Source organism: Suricata suricatta, chromosome 2 (genome assembly GCF_006229205.1).
Source record: "Suricata suricatta isolate VVHF042 chromosome 2, meerkat_22Aug2017_6uvM2_HiC, whole genome shotgun sequence".
Classification (NCBI taxonomy): Eukaryota; Metazoa; Chordata; class Mammalia; order Carnivora; family Herpestidae; genus Suricata; species Suricata suricatta.
Genome location: NC_043701.1, coordinates 186,299,636 through 186,315,330, shown reverse-complemented (window position 1 = coordinate 186,315,330; position 15,695 = coordinate 186,299,636). Strand labels below are relative to the sequence as shown.

At 59.9% G+C, this 15,695-nt stretch overlaps 1 protein-coding gene across 1 annotated transcript in view; it reads right to left on the bottom strand.

Moving 5' to 3' along the window:
• Positions 1–5,136: 5,136 nt before the first annotated feature.
• The window catches only part of LOC115276661 (homeobox protein VENTX-like), a 15,419-nt gene continuing 4,860 nt past the window's right edge, over positions 5,137–15,695 (bottom strand). The window contains exons 2-5 of the mRNA XM_029920722.1: positions 15,283–15,680; positions 7,857–8,105; positions 5,996–6,176; positions 5,137–5,914 (exon numbers count right to left, since the gene is read on the bottom strand). Coding sequence (XP_029776582.1) covers positions 5,534–5,914; positions 5,996–6,176; positions 7,857–8,105; positions 15,283–15,680 — 1,209 coding nt within the window. The 3' untranslated portion in view covers positions 5,137–5,533. The remainder of the gene's footprint in view (positions 5,915–5,995; positions 6,177–7,856; positions 8,106–15,282; positions 15,681–15,695) is intronic.

Here is a 15,695-nt window from a genome sequence, read left to right as displayed (position 1 = left end):
AGTGGGGCTGACACACCATTTGCTTCCTCATCGTGGGCCTGGGGAGCATCTGTCCCCTGTCACCCAGCTGCTGGCCTCTGCACCCATCACCCCGAGGCCCGCCAGCATGGGGGGAGCTGTCCCCCCCAGAGGCCAGGGGTTTACAGCTGTTCAGGCCCACCCCGAGGCCTGAACTGGGGTCCAGGCCACTGTGGGACAAGTCAGGAGGGCCTGGGCCAGACAGCAGGGCCCAGACATGTTCACGGGACACTGATGGTCATGTGCACTTGGGCCTGTGCCCACCCAGGGGCCCCGCCTCTGCCCACCCGGTGGCCAGTGCAGCCAGAGGTTCATGTGAGTCGGCCTCCGCCCCCATCCTACAGGCAGGGACCATGGGGGGGGGGGCTGCTATGTGTGCACAGACACGCACACGGACACATGCGCACACCGCCCCTCTCCTAGGCAGATGCCCCCAGTTCAGCTCCTGCCACGTGGAAGTAGGTGCCCAGTGTCTGTCCAACTTGAGGGACAGTGGCACCCCCATGGGCAAGCACCCACCACTCTGTTCACAGGGCTTCCTGACTGTGGCACAGTGTGTGGCACACCTGAGGTGGCAACCTGGGTCTGAAAGGGACAGCCTTCTGGTCCCCACTGTTCCAGGATTCCCCAGGGGAACCTACGGCCCTCTGCCCTCCCCTCGGGCCCTGTGGTGTCAGCACCTCAAGTGTCCGCATCTCTGTCCTTAGTCAGCCGTCCCCTGGGTGCCATGTCCGCATTCTCACCCCCGTGACCACAGAGCCCTGCCTTCCCCAGTCACCCCCGGGGGGCTCAGGACCAGAGCTGAGCCCGCATCAGGTGTGTGGGGCGCCGGGGAGAGCTGCCCCACCTGATCCTCTGGGGCTTGGTGCCAGGAGGGGGGCTGGGGGGGGCACAGTGAGGCCCTGGGAGGGAGGGAGAGAGGAGAGCCGTGCATTTTCCAGGCCCTGACGCAAGCCGTAGCACTGTGGGAGATAAGTCCTGGCCAGGGCTGGCCCGGCCCCGGATCCGAAGCCAGCAGCCCCCAGCCCCCGCGGGCCTCAGAGCCCGCCCGCCAGGCTCAGTGCTGCACTCAGAGAAGGTCTTTGTGCCCCAATCTTGCAGGTGCGGGGGCGGGGACAGGGTCCTTGGCTCAGCTCGGCCTGTGACCACATGTGACAGCGGCTGCTGTGTGCCCTGCCCCAAGGTCTCTGCTTCACATAAAAGGGGCCGGCCGGCCGAGGCAGTCGGCAGAAGGGCTCTCCCCCTGCTCCATGGCTCCGCTGCCTGCTCCGGTCGCCCTGGACGGCTGCCTCCCAGAGCCTTGCCCGGGACCCCCGCCGGGGACCCTCGCCGGGGACCCTCGCCGGGGACCCTCGCCGGGGACCTTCGCTGGGACCCTCACCCGAGACCCCTCGCCGGGGACCTTCGCCGGGACCCTCGCCGGAACCCTCGCCGGGACCCTCGTCAGGACCCTTGCAAGCTGCTCGCTGTCCCTTTTTCCTATGCATATACTTCTTTGAGGGTCAGGCCTAAAGAGGTGTAAGGCATGGGAAAATGGGGCAGTGAGGTCCTCCCCACAGAGCCAGGGCCCCAGGCCTCCCTCGGATCGCCTCCAGGCGGGGGACAAGATGGCTGGGTAACGTTGGCCTTTGTGTGCGCCCTCGAGGTGTCTGCACGGTGTGGTCGGGCAGGACCCCGGCTGACATCTGTCCCCAGAGCTCAGCGCGCCTTCCGCAGAGGCCGTGGTGATTTCTGCTTCCTACACCTTCATTATACTTTTGTAATCATGGGAGTGAGTTGATTTTCTGACCAGAAATGTTAATAAAACTAACTTCATGTGAACTTAAGTGTGATGTGGTTCTGACAGTTTAAGTCAAAGCTGCCTCGGCCATGTGGGGTGGGTGCACGTGTAACAGCGGCCTTGGCTTCGGAGGAACTTCGTGAGAAATCCGCGTGGGGGTGGGGGGGGATGAAATGGCTCCCAGGCGGGGAGGGTGCCGCGCCGGGGCCTCCGGACGGCCTCTCTGAAAACCAGGGCCATGCCGGGCAGGGGGCCTAGGGTGGCTGTGAGCAGATGGCGGGTGGGTGGGCCAGGCATCGTCCGCTGCTGGGCCCGCGGGTCAGGGTGGGGGCCCCTCGTCCCTGAAGCCTGTGGTCTTAACCTCCTCGTGTAGCAAATCGGACAGAAGCCCTCCTGAGCCGGGAGCTTAAACAATGATCGTTGGCCTTTGTCAGCTAATCTGCCAGCCCATGGAGCAATCACAGGCGCCCCTTTATCAGCTGCGGACTGGGCTGGCCTGTCCCTAATCTCATTTGGTTGTCCCTCCCTCTGGGGACCACGGCCTCCTGGAGGAGGGAAAGGATGGACTGGCTGCCCCCCTCCACAGGGCCTGTCCCTGTGGGGTGGGGGTGGGGGGAGGCGCTGGGGGCTGGTTCCTGGTTCCACTGAGTGTGGAAGGAGCAGACAGGGCTCAGCTCCTGGGCACAGGGACAGGGGTCCTTCAGCATTGTCGCAGCTAGAGGTGAGGTCCTTGGCTGACTGGGGGTCACACCCCTCACCCCAGCCCTGGGGGGTGAGGGCCCCTATCGACGGCACAGAACTGAGTGGGTTGCTACTTGTGCAGGAAGAACAGCCCACTGGGAGGTGGGGCAGAGCCATCCAGGTCCCACTGGCCAAGGAGCCCCCAGAGGCAGCCCCGAGGCTGGAGAGGCCCTCAGAAGTGTGGCCAACAGGCCATCAGTCTTCGGACCTTGTCCTATGGGCAGTGGGGAGGCAGAGACCCCTCCCAGTGCCTTCCCTGGGGAAGGGGTTTCTGTTCACCTGTTCCTTTGCTGCTTGCAGAGCTGGACCCTAGGGCGCTGCTGGCCTGGACTCCAGGGACCCTGCTGGGTGGTAACGGACTCCTAGGGATCGCCCCTCCTTGCCCCGGGCACCTGTGGGATGAATGTGTGTGGTCAGTCAGTGTTGAAGCAGAAAGAGCTGCAAGTTTTCACCATTGTGGGAACACAGGGTCCCCCAGACACCCCAAGCGGGGGGCTGCAGGACTTCGGTTCTGCTCTTGGGGTTGTGGGGGTGGCCCGACTGAGAGCCCCGCCCCTGGGACCCATCACCTCTGGTCTGGGCGCGCCTCCCACCCGGCCAGGTGCTGTGATTTTAGACAGAGACGTTCTCAGGTTCTCAGGGAAGTAAGCCCCGCGTCCCCGGACTCCCCACCTGCTCCGCAGGTAAGATGTTGCCTTCTGTGCTTCTGTATTGCTCTTGAACCTCGTGAGTGTGAGCGGATACGGGACCTGGAGATAATCAGGCTGTCCTTACCTGGCCTTGTCCCTGAGAGACGGCTGTTTTCATGTGGCTCCAACCAGGGTTCACCAGGACAGCCGGGTCTCCCTGGCTGATACGGGGCTTCTGAGAAACCCTGGCTGTTGGCCGCTATAGAGACCCCGTTTTTTATCAACAGGAATTTCGTTTTGTTTTTTTTTTTTTAATTTTTTTTCTAATGTTTTATTTACTTTTTTTTAATGTTTTATTTATTTTTGATACAGAGAGAGACAGAGCATGAGAGGGGGAGGGGCAGAGAGAGAAGGGGACACAGAACCGGAAGCAGGCTCCAGGCCCTGAGCTAGCTGTCTGCACAGAGCCTGACATGGGGCTCGAACCCCCGAACGTGAGATCTGACCTGAGCCGAGGTCGGAGGCTTAACCGACTGAGCCACCCAGGCGCCCCTGTTTTATTTACTTTTGAGAGACAGCATGAGCAGAGGAGGGTCAGAGAGAGGGAGATACGGAATCTGAAGACAGGCTCCAGGCTCTGAGCTTTCAGCACAGAGTCCGATAGTGGGCTCAAACCCATGAACCGTGAGATCATGACCCTAGCCGAAGCCGGTCGCTCAACGGACTGAACCAGCCGGGTGCCCCAGGAATTTTGGTTTTTGACAAGACTATTTCCTAGGTGGTCGTGTGTCTGAGCTATCTGAGACGCAGGGGGTGGAGCCTCTGTCTGTGTGAGAGGCTTAGGAAGCACACGCCCACCCTTCAGTCTATACACCCTCGAGACCCAGGGGGTCTGCTGGTCACGAAGGCCCCTTGGATTACACAGAAAACTAGGCAAAGGGGCGTCTACTGCCCAGAAGTGAGCTGACGTTTCAGACATGTGATGCCCCAAGCTTCTGGGCAAGTAGATCCTGGGCGCAGAGGAGACAGCACTGACCCACCTGGTCACACAGGACACACAACACCGACACAGGACAGAGGACACAGACGCACAGGTCACACACCACTGAACACTGTGATTCGGCTTCTCCTGGAACAGCCGGGCAACTTGGAATAACAGGGTAACAAGAAGCTCAAGTTTCAAGGGTGAAGAAAGCAGCAGGTGGTTTTGAGGCTAAGACAAATGAAAACACGAGCCTGAACAGTGTGTCTCACACGTCCTGGCCACAAGAAATCCTGAGGGGACGGCACGACAGGATGGCAGACGTCCCACTGCTGCAGAGCAGCCCCTAGGCGGGACGCAGAGTCCCTACAGGCTGTTTGAGTCCACAGGTGCCTCTAACTGGCCTGTGGCTTTGGTGCCCCTGCCTGCACCAGTTCTGGTGGCCAGGCTTCCACTGCAGAGATCAGTTGGAGCCGCTCTGGGCCGAGAAGCCGCCTTGACAGCAAGGGCACCCGCGCGCTCTGTCAAGCTGTGGGCTCCTTCCTTGCAGATGCCCAGGAGCCTAGACCGCGGCCTGGCCCAGTCACAGGGACCGCACAAGGCTGAGCCCCAAGCCAGATCAGACGCAGGTCTGGACATGGGCATGAAGAGCGGAGCACTACATGGTGCCCGCGTCCAGCTTGCTGGTACTCTGCAGGGCATGGCCGCGGAGGGGCCTTTCAAGTGGCTGTGGGCCAAGCCATCATCCCTGTTCCTTTCTGGCTTCCCACTTCGGGGTCACTGTTAACATGGAACCCAAACCCCAAGGTGACACAAACACCTTCACCTCGTCCGAATCCCTTCATCGTTTCTATGGTTACGCCCAAAGCTCATGAACTCACAGCATAAGAAGTATCCACCTTACCTTTTTTTTTTTTTTTTAAAGATTTTATTTTTAAGTACTTTCTCACCCAGCATGGGGCTCGAACTCACAATCACGAGATCAAGAGTCGTAGGCTCCGCCGACTGAGGCAGCCAGGTGCCCATCTTAATTCTTCCACACTTTATGTTGAATAAATTACCACTTTGTCATATGCCACAAGCCCAACACTTAGCGAGTCCACTTTTGGCATCGGATTCTGTTGGCTCACTCATCAGTTCCTAAACTGAGCCGGCAGTAGTTTTCAACGAGGTAACAGCTGTTAACAGGTTTTAAGGAGGGTCAGGGTTCCAGGTCCCACCTGTGGGAGACACAAGGCTCACACCAGATGCCACGGTGACATCAATAACTGGTGAGTGTCTCTCCAGGAAGATGCCGGGCACAGCCCTACACACACCGACTCTGTGTGGGGGTGACAGCATCCGACACGCTCCAGCTGCAGGCTTTGGGGCCACCATGCTTCCTCAAAAGGCGTCCCCAGTTTGGGGCAAGGCACACAGGCCCCAGGGACTCCTGGGCAAAGCTGGGCCCAGGGTGGGCACCTGGACCCCCGGGTCTGGGAGGCAGCACACTGGAGGCTGTCTACTGCATGAGGCCCACGTCAAGGCCAGGGAGGCTTGTTCCACTTGGCAGAGATCCCAAAAGGAGCCAGGGGGCTGTCCCAGAGCTGGAGGCCCAAGCAGGGATGCCCAAGGGTACAGCAGCTGCAAGCTACTGGCCAGGGCAGAAGGTGGTGGGCGGAAAGCCACTGGCGTATGGAGTGCTCCAGAGAAGGGGCTGCTCAGCTGTGAGTCCTGCAGTTGGCGTTTGTGTTTCATCCGGCGGTTCTGAAACCAGGTTTTTATCTGTGGGAGAAACTAGATCAGAGCAGGGGGGAGAACAGCCACCACCCAGGCCCATCCGGTCCCTGGGGGGGCCCCCCTCACCTGCACTTCGGAGAGCCGCATCTCCTGGGCCAGCCTCCGGCGCTCCAGGGGGCCCAGGTAGCGGTGCTGTTGGAAGGCGCTCTCCAGGGTGCTGACCTGCTGGGCCGTGAAGGCCGTGCGGACCCGGGGCGTCCGCGTGCTGTCGGCCTCCTTGCTCAGCCCTGAGAAAGGACAGACAGCACTGAATCCTTTGAGGGAACAGTGCCACCCACGTGGGACCTGCCCGCTTTGCTCAGGAGGTTCCCAAGCTCCGTGGCCAAAGGGGTGAGAGGGCGGCTGGGCCCTCCTCCCTCCCTTTCACTGCTCTGCTGTCCCATCAGTCTTCACACACCCACAAAGGTGGATGGAGGGGGCAGCCCCCCTCCCCTCCCAACCCAGTGCGGGCCGGGGGCCGGGACCTGAAGAGTGGAGAAAGAGCTGGACCATCGGTTCTGATGCAGCCCTTCCCCTTCCACCGGTGGATGCGGTCACTTCCAGAAAGGGACCCCACACATCAGTTCCTCTGGCTGCTCACAAGGACCCCAGTCGCCCCTGCCACCAACCATGAGTCTGTGGTTCGTCTGGCTCTAATTTCTAAATCAGCAGGCGGCAGACGGCACGGAGCACCCCGCGCACGGTGAGGGCTGCCTGTCCTCTCCACACGCGCCTGGGCAGAAAGTCAGACTTTACGAAATCGCTTTGAACATGTACCTGGGAGCATGCAGTAGGACAAGAGAGCTTTGTTTTGGAGGCGGGGGTGGGAGTGAAGGATTTGGATGCAGGGTTGATTCGTTGGCTTTTTTGAGGTGGGGAATCTGGTTGCAGAAAATAAATTTAAAATTTCACTTCATTGAAGTATAAAAGTTTTCCATAAGATTATTTAAACTTTCTCAAAAATAAGGGTCGCCTGGGGGGCTCAGTCAGTTAAGCATCCGACTTCAGCTCAGGTCCTGATCTCATGGTTCACGAGTGCCAGCCCTGCATCAGGCTCTGTGCGGACAGCAGCCTGCAGCCTGCTTTGGATTCTGTGTCTCCCTCCCTCTCTGCCCCTCCCCTGATTGTGCTCTCTCTCTCTCTCTCTCTCAACAATAAATAAAAACCTTAAAAAATCTTAACTTTTTCAAAAATGGAAACTTACAGATAATATCAACCCCACTTTGACTATGTAGGACTTTAAAAATTAAAAAACAATGATAAAGTCAAAGACAAAGGACAAAACGAGGTCTCATCTGCAAATAACAAAGGGTCAGACCAGGTTTAGGAAGCCACCAAGACCTCCTGGAGCCAGGGCAGAGGCGCTGGAATCCCGTGTACAGGAGCCCCCGACCCAAACCCATGAACAGGTTCAAGTCTACACGCCAAGCCGAGTCGCCCAGCTTCGAGGGGAGAACCACAATGACCGCTCTGAACCTGGCAGGTTTCATCTGCTTCACGACGTGCACATCCGGAGCCCTGCGACCCCGGCAGGAGCGGCCCCCGGGACTCGCTGCACAACTAGAAAGCCAGTTGCACAAAGGTACTAATGTCGAAGTCAGGACTTACAGGACAGGAGCCGCAGCAGGGGTGGGGCACAGTCCACAGGCAGTCAGGCCAAGGAGGAGGCCAGCAGGGGCAGCCTCTCTAGGAAGTGGGTGGGGAGGAGGGGCACCACGTGGCTGGAGGGGGGAAAACCCCCATTGCGACTTTCGCCTCTTCGAGAAATGCTTACTCAACAGGGGGTTCAGGTGGAACCTCAGCCCCCAGCCCCCACCTCCAGCCGCCGTACACAGAAATGTGGCGGGTGCAGTAGGGCCTCCCTCCTGCTGAACCCTCGGCGGGGGGAGGGGGGGCTCCGGTCCCAGTCTGGGATGGAAGGGAGCACCCTCCCCACCCGTCCCCAAACCTACCAGCTGCAGACACTTCCGAGGGCTTCATTTCCTCCAGGCCCACAGGCTGAGGGAGGTCCCCGCTGCTGGACACCTTGGCTGGAGCAGACAGGCTCCTCCAGGAGACGTCAGCGGGCCTGACGGTGTGTGCTGGCCCCACGTGGCTGCTCCGGGAAAGCCAGTCCACGGAGCCAAAGCTGGACGGCGCAAAGCCACAGTGCAGGGTAGAGGAGGGAGACATAGCCGTGGGGGCGAGGCGTAGGGTCCTGAGGAGGTTTACAGGGCTGAGCTGCATTTATGAGCTCAGGAGGAGGGAGTGGCCGGCGGGTTTGCATAGATGGCTCCAATCCTCCCCCACCCCAGATAAGTAGCACCTAATTGCCTCCAATTCAGAGGCACAAAGAAGGCCATTCACACCTCCCCTGGCTCCAAGAAGTCGGGGAGGGGCGGGGTTGTGTCCACCGGTTCGGGGAGAGGTGCAGGTTGGGGACATGTCACACATTTTTACCTCCTCCTGGGCCGGCCTAGGTTTTGGGCGGATGACTATGGGCCAGGCGGGCAGGGCAGGGCAGGGCTGCCCAGGGAGAACCCTGCAGCTCCAGTGGGTCCTTCCTTCTCAAACTGCACTCAACAGCTTTCACTCTGGCGTCCTAGACCTGGATTCCAGTGACAGGAAGGGGAGGTGTCTGCCCGCTGGGAGCACGGACTCCTCCTTGTTGCTACCAGGAGGACCCTGGGGAAGGACAGGGGAGACACTGCCCTCCCCGCAGGGCTGCCCCACTGTGGCCCATGCCGGCACGGAGCTCCCGGAGGGTGCTGGAGCCCCAGGTTCAAGGGGGTATCCTCACTTCTGACTGGGTTGCACAGGCCTCGCCTGCAGGTGCTCTAGCCAACCTGCCAGCACCCTTCTGGGTCATGCACTCCGTCCACCTTCCCCTCCCCCCACCACCAACACGTCTGTCTCCAGGACGTGACCCCAAGGACCAGCCCGACCCGCGTCCAGGGAGACCAGCGTAAGCGCTGTGGGAGCACTGGCAACAAGAGTGGTGGCCCTAGGCCACTAGCCGGCCTCCTGGGGAGGCCGGCGCCAGCCTGGGCCAGACGGCCAGCCTCTAGGCCCACCCGGCCCTGCGGGATCAAAGGCCCCCGGGGCCTCGCGGGATTAACACCCCCAGCCCCGCCTCCCGAGCCTCTGGGACCCGGCTGGGAGTGACTCCCGTAGGCACAGTGGGAACACACAGGCGCTGACCCCCGCCCGTTAGAGGTCAGAGGAGGAACCGAGATATCCCAGCGGCAGAGTGCCGTCCAGCTACCTGGGGGCAGAGGCCCTGCAGGCCTCACGGGGAAGAGGGGGGCAGCGCACACAAACCCGACAAAAGAAAATCCTCCCTCCCCCGCAAGACCGCACAGGCAGCAGGGAACTGGCCTCAGGAGCACCCTCTAGAGAAATAGGAATGTTTTTTGGGAATTCGTGTGTGGTGTGCTCACAAGCATTAATGGATGAAATGCCAGAATTAGTGCCCGCCATCCCAAAAGAGCGCCACACCTTTGCAAACCCAGCTTTATCATCTCCATTTCTTATCTTCCACGGCCCCATTCCCCACGTCCGCTGGGCCAGTCCTCCCTAAGGGGACCCTCCTGCCTACACATTCCCAGCTCCCGGCTTACACCTTCCCCTACCTCAACCGCCTCCACCCTCCAGCAGCCAGCCATTCTGTGACCGCGGTGACCCTTCCTCCAGCACCTCCCTGGGTTCAAGCCCCCTCTCCTCTCATCAGGAGGCGGAGGCGGAGGCGGCTCGTGTCTGCTGGGGTCTCCCCTCCCCTCCCTGCAGCCGTCTGGGTCTCCCCTATCCCAGGCGGCTCGAGCCAATGACGACTGTGTCATCCATGCCTAACCTCAGCCTCCCCACCCCGGGGCTGCAGGCCCCGTCCCTGAGCTGGGTCGCGGGCCTGCACCCCCGGGTCTGCCGCCCCTCCGCCGTCTTCCACCGCCTTCCTCCGAGGATCGCGAACGGACGGGAAGCGGCCTCGGTTCTGACCACTGACCTCCCCACTGAGTCCCGCACCTGCTCGCCTCGGAGAGAGGGCTCCCCACGCGGAGTCCTGTCTATCACTCCAAAGTCCTGGCAGCCTCCGCCCCCAACTCACTTCCAAAGACCCCATCCCCCCGACCGACATCCCGCGGCGTAAGCCCTCGACCTGGGCTCCGGGTCCGAGGTGTCCCGTCGCTCAGACGCCTCCGCCTCGCCCCGCGCCGCAAAGGCCAACCTGGACGCGCGGCCGAGGGAGGCCGGCCCCGCCGAGACCCTCTCCCCTACGCCCACCCCAACTATGAAGGGGAGGCTGGTCCAGGGCTGCCGCAAGGCTGCCCTTCGGGTCCGGACTCACTCCAGCGCCGCGTGGCCGCCCCAGCCTCTCTGAGAAACCGTAGCCACAACGCGCCCTGCCCGCCTCTCCCCTCCCCGCCTGGCACGCCCCCACTTTGGATGACCCACGGGGCAGCTCCTCCCCTTCCCTCTCCACTCCTCCGCCTCCTTTTGTCCCCCAGACTTCTTTCGACGGCCCCCTGCCCTTCAGACTCTCCTTCAGGCCCTCCGGGCCCTCCACGCCCTCCCGGCCTCCCTTCCCGTGGGAGCCCCCTAATTTCCTTGTTTGTGCTTCTGGTTGAAAGAACCAGTGTGTGAGCATGGGGCCCTCAGCTGGGTAATAGTCTGGGAAGAGGGAGAGTGGGTGGGGTGCTGGATTCCCAGGCTGCAGGTGTGATGAGGCCCAGGCCCCCTCCCCGTCCCTTCCCCTGACCAGCCCCAGGGAGAAGCGAGGTCAGCGGCAGGGCCAAAGGACACAGGACCTGACAGCTTTGTTTGCAAAAGCAGGTGGGGGGTGGGGGAGTGGGGAGACCCAGGATTCCTACAGGTAACCATCAGGTAGAAGACAGAACGGGAAAACCAGGCGGGGTTTATCAGGTCCCATTGGACCAAAAGGGAGTAAGACCTACTGTTGATCTCTTTAGGGATCTGACACCTTTTTCGGAGGCCAGAAGGACCCTTTAAGGAATATCAGAACCAAGGGCTCAGAAAATAAGGGAAGGAGTGGAGTGTCCACTGGGTGTCCTGAAGGTGAAAGCAGTTAGACTCACGTACAGGTAGAAAAACCAACTCGAAGGAATAGTGGCCCTCATGTGGGTAAATGGCCAATGCGTGCACCCCAAGCAGATTCCCCCCTCCTGTGATGGAGAAAATGGGCTGCATCAAGTTGTGAGGCCTGGGCAGAGGACCAGGACAGTCCAGCTCAGGTCAGTGCCTGGGACCCAGCAGGGCTCGGGTCTGGGCCATGCGAGGGGAGGAGCCTCACGCCAGCAGAGCCATTGGTAAATAGGAAGAACAAAACATGTTAGGATTTCTCTAGATTCAGATCGCAAATGACAATCCTGGGAGGCTCTAGCATGCGGATGTGAACAGTGAGCTGCTGTGGAGGGCATCATGGGAAACGGTGAGGGGCTGGCAGGGGGAGACTTCCAGAACATTGGAGTGGACTCACTGTTGGCCTGCAAATGCACGTGTATGATCTGACAAGAGTGTCTGGGGAGCTTAGTGGCCGCCACAGACGCCACAGCCGCCACAGACGACGGGGGGCTGAGACGGACATTTCTTTCTCACAGTTCTGGAGGCCGGAGGTCCAAGGTCAGGGGGCTGGTGTGGTGGGTTCTGGTGCGGGCACCTCCTGGCAAGCCGATGGCCACTCCCTCGCTGTCCTGTCTCTCAGGACCGAGCCCGTCCCACCCAAAGGCCCCGGATCTTGACATTATCCCATTGTGGGTTAGGATTTCAACATCTGCATTTGAGGGACACAAACGCCCAGTCCATAATATAGAGCAATATGGTTTTTAACAGAAAAATTCAGCAGCAGAACTGGTGTGGGAGGTTAAGTACCAACCATTAAGATAGTCAAAGTGGTCGCCTGCACGGTACAAAACCAGAGGAAATCAGACAATGGGAAACTGGCAAGAAAGGGGGAGTCAGGCCTCTGCTAAAACTGAAGGAATAGAGGGGGTTTATCCTAACCCCTTATAAATCGTATGAAGGATAAACCAACTCACCAAAATCTTAGAGACATGTCCTTTGCAAAAATGATAGGTCAAGATCACTCAGCCCTGTTTGCTCTGACTTGGAAAAAGATGCAGATTTCAGAGCCCCCGCAGAGTCCAAAAGCAGCAGGGTGTGAGAATGTTTCAAAGGTCAATGTAATTAGAGAAACAAGCGTGGAAGAGACAAGAATCTGGCCAGATAAACAACGACCGACAGACGAGAAGATGGCACTTTCAAACATTAAGTCACACAGGATGTTTACATCTGTTTTTTATTTTTATTATTTATTTATTTTTAAGTTTACTTTGACAGAGAGAAAGCAGAGTCGGCGAGGGGCAGAGAGAGACAGAGACAGAGAATCCCAAGCAAGCTCCAAGCTCAGCTCAGAGCCCCACGCAGGGTTCAGTCCCACCAACGGTGAGATCATGACCTGAGCTGAAATCAAGAGCAGGACACTGAACTGACTGAGCCCCCCACGTGCCCCAGCCTGCTAAGTTTTTAGGTACCACTGGACATCAGAGAGAGTGCAGCTACCAGAGATAATTGCAGATAAGGAGGGTCTACCTATTCGGGAGTAAATATGCAGCCCGCAAACGGACAGGGTTATTTGCCTATTTGGAGAAAATACATTTAACATTGAGGTGTTCTCTTGTAAGCACCAGAAAAAAGGTTACTTCACAAGGGCTCGAACAGCACTGGTCCTTGATGGATCAGCACGATGTGAGAACACAGTCCCTCTGGTTCCAGCCCCAGAATGGAAAGGGGCTGGGAGGACCCTCCGCCCAGGAGCGCACGCTTCCGGCCCGCATGCAGCACAGCGCAGAATGGCACGAAGGGGAGCGCCCCACTAGGTGCGTGGGTCGCCCAGGCAACGAGGCAGTGGGCGCGACACTCACTCTGGCACTGCCAGAGCCTGCTGTAAGAATGGTCATTAACGGTGTAGCCCCGCTCTGGTGGCTACCATTAAAAAAGAGCTAGGAAAAGAACACGTGTCGGTGAGGTTGCGGAGAAACGGGGACCCTGGCGCAGTGTTGGCGGCCCTTGCAGCGGTGCGGACGACAGTGTGCAGGTCCCCCCAGAACTACTCGTAGAAGGGCACCTCGGTGGCTCAGTCTGTTGAGCATCTGACTTCAGCGCAGGTCATGATCTTGTGGGTTTGAGACCCGCATGGGGTAAGCTCGAGCCCTGAGTGGGGGCAAAGCCTGTGTGAGATGTTCTCTCTCCCTCTCTCTCTCTCTGCCCTTCCCCTGCTCATGCGCATATGCATGCGCCATTAAAAAATTCTTTTTAATTAAAAAAAAAAGGTATGAACCTGCTGTCTAGGGGCCCCTAGTGAGATGAGAGATTGCCAACCTGAGGAGCGGCGGGGGGGGACCCCGCTGAGACACTGCCCTGCGCTCGTGGTCAGGCCCAGGGAAAGACGTCCCGACGGCCGCTGACCCCACCACGGCCATGGTGTGCTCTTCCCACACGCCCAGAACTGAGACCAGGACCGTCCCCTCTCTGACGCACCAGAGCGCTGCGGACGAAGGGAAGAGACCTCGAGAAGGGATTTGGGAACCTTCAGGGCGCCCCCAGCAGCAGGTTGAAGGAGCAGAGGACCTGGCCGAGCAGCTGGGTTGAGCCAAGGAAACCTGAACGGACAAAACCGCTCCCCTCCCCAGGCCGGAAGACGCGAAAGATGGGCAGAGAAGGGACTGTGCGGTTTCCTCACTCCAGCAGAAGGGGCCTGAGGAGGCCAGGGGATGCACCCCATCTGCAAGGCGGGCAGGAAGGCAGATGGGTTTTCCTAGGTGCTTCCAAGTCTCTCAAACTCAGTGACCTCCACAGATTTCTGTCACAAAATAGTCTTCCTCCAGGGCAGAGGGTCCCCGGGGAGCGGAGGGATGCACCCACCTTGGGGCATTGTCCCCACCTCTGGGGGGGCTGACAGGTTTGCCCCAGCCTGTGGCTGACCTCAGGAGGGGGCCTATGGGGTGGGCAGGTAGGTCTGCAAGCTAGAATCACCCATAGCAAGTTTTCGGCAGCCGGACACTCTCGGGAGCCACGGCAAGGACGGCAGCGTGAAGGGGAAGCAAGTGTTATCTTAAGAGGGTGATACCTTGAGGCACCTCTACGGTTTTGGCCTCACAGAGCCCCCAGGACCTGCCTTTTTAAGGCACAGGTGAGGGGTGGGCTCAGCTCCAGGGGTCTGGGAGGCCACTCCCGTTCCCAGGATCTCTGCAGGCCAAGGTCCTTCTCGACGCTCCTGAAGAGCTTGGGGGAGGGGCTTCTAGCCCACTCCCGGCCTCACCACCCACCCTAGAGCTCCAGCTACTGCTGGGACCTTGGAACACAGGGCCAGCAAGAACACGCAGGCCTCATTGAGCTTTGTGGCCCAGGGGCAATCGCTTGTCCCAGAATGAGCCCCTACCTGGGGAAACTGTTATTGTTATGCTGGCCAGGTGCTTCTGGCCACTTCCTATCTCCCCAGGGCAGGAGCACCGCCCCTCCCCACCCAGCTCTCACTCCCAAAGAGGGTGGGGCATCAGTTACTATTTGGAAAATGCTCCCAGGGCGGTTTTGATAAAATCCTCAAATTTGCAGGGACCTGGTGGTCCTCGGCCAAAGTCTCCCAGCTGGGGCCATTCAGGGCAGTCACTTCCCGGGGACGAAAGGAGCCCCTTTCCTGGTGTGCCTGAGCTGTCCTGTCCCCAGTTGCCTCTAAGAAGTCCTGCTTCTCAGACGGAGGCCAGCCACGAGGTTTAGGCCTGCCTGGGCTTGGGGTGGGGGCCTGAGCACACCCGACCTGCAGCCCTGGTCAAGAGGGAGGCAGGACCGCAGCGGAGACCCTCTAATGCCCATCCCTACAGGCTCAGGCAGAATCCCGTCACTGCCGGTTTTCTTGGGAGTCCAGCCTCCTCCCTGTCCTGTCCAGCTGCGCTCCCAGGGAGGGCAGAAAATGCTCACCCACCAAGGCTGGTCAGGGCTGGTGCAAAGTCCTGGCGGACAAAGTCGGGAAAGCCAGTGTTACAAGGGCCCCAACTTCCGATTCCACGTGCCCTTGGAGACAGGCTTCCTAGGGAAGGTGGTTGCCAGCATCCCAGCACGGCCCAGGGCAGGGGTAGCCCAGGCCCTCCAGCTCCCCCACCCGTTCCGAATGGGAGACCATTTTAACCTCGGCCTGACCTCCGGGTACTAGTAAGGCCCACTCCTATCTAGCACCGGACGTGCACGCGTTCACAGAATTAAATCGGAAAAACACAACTTTTTTTTATTGAACATACCTAAACTTAGGAGTAGGGGAGGGCCGCAGGGTGGGGTCAGGGCGGAGGAAACATAATCCTACAGAAAAGATAGGGGCAGCCAGGCCTCACTCTCGCGGTTCGGACAGGACGCCTCGCTCGGCGGCGGCACTGCCTAAGATGAAGCCGACGGCCAGGGACACGGTCTGGTCGAAGGAACCGCGCAGCTGCTCCACGTGCTGGTTCAGGGTCAGCAGCTGATCGCGCAGCGGGCCCAAGATGGCCACGATGTCGCCCAGATGCCCCAGGGTCTGCATAAGGGCGGCGTTTAGCGACGGGGGCGCGGACTGCGGGGGCGCGTGCTCTTCGGGGCGCCCGGGCGGAGAGTCGGGGACCTCCCGAACCGGGTCTAAGGCCGGCGGCGACGGGGATGCTGGGGCGCCGAAAGGCGCGTGGTCCTCGGGGCGGCCGGGTGCGGCCGCAACCGAGAACGCCGTCGGGGAGCCGGGAGCGCGGGGTGCGTCTGCAGACTTGGGCGGCGTCGG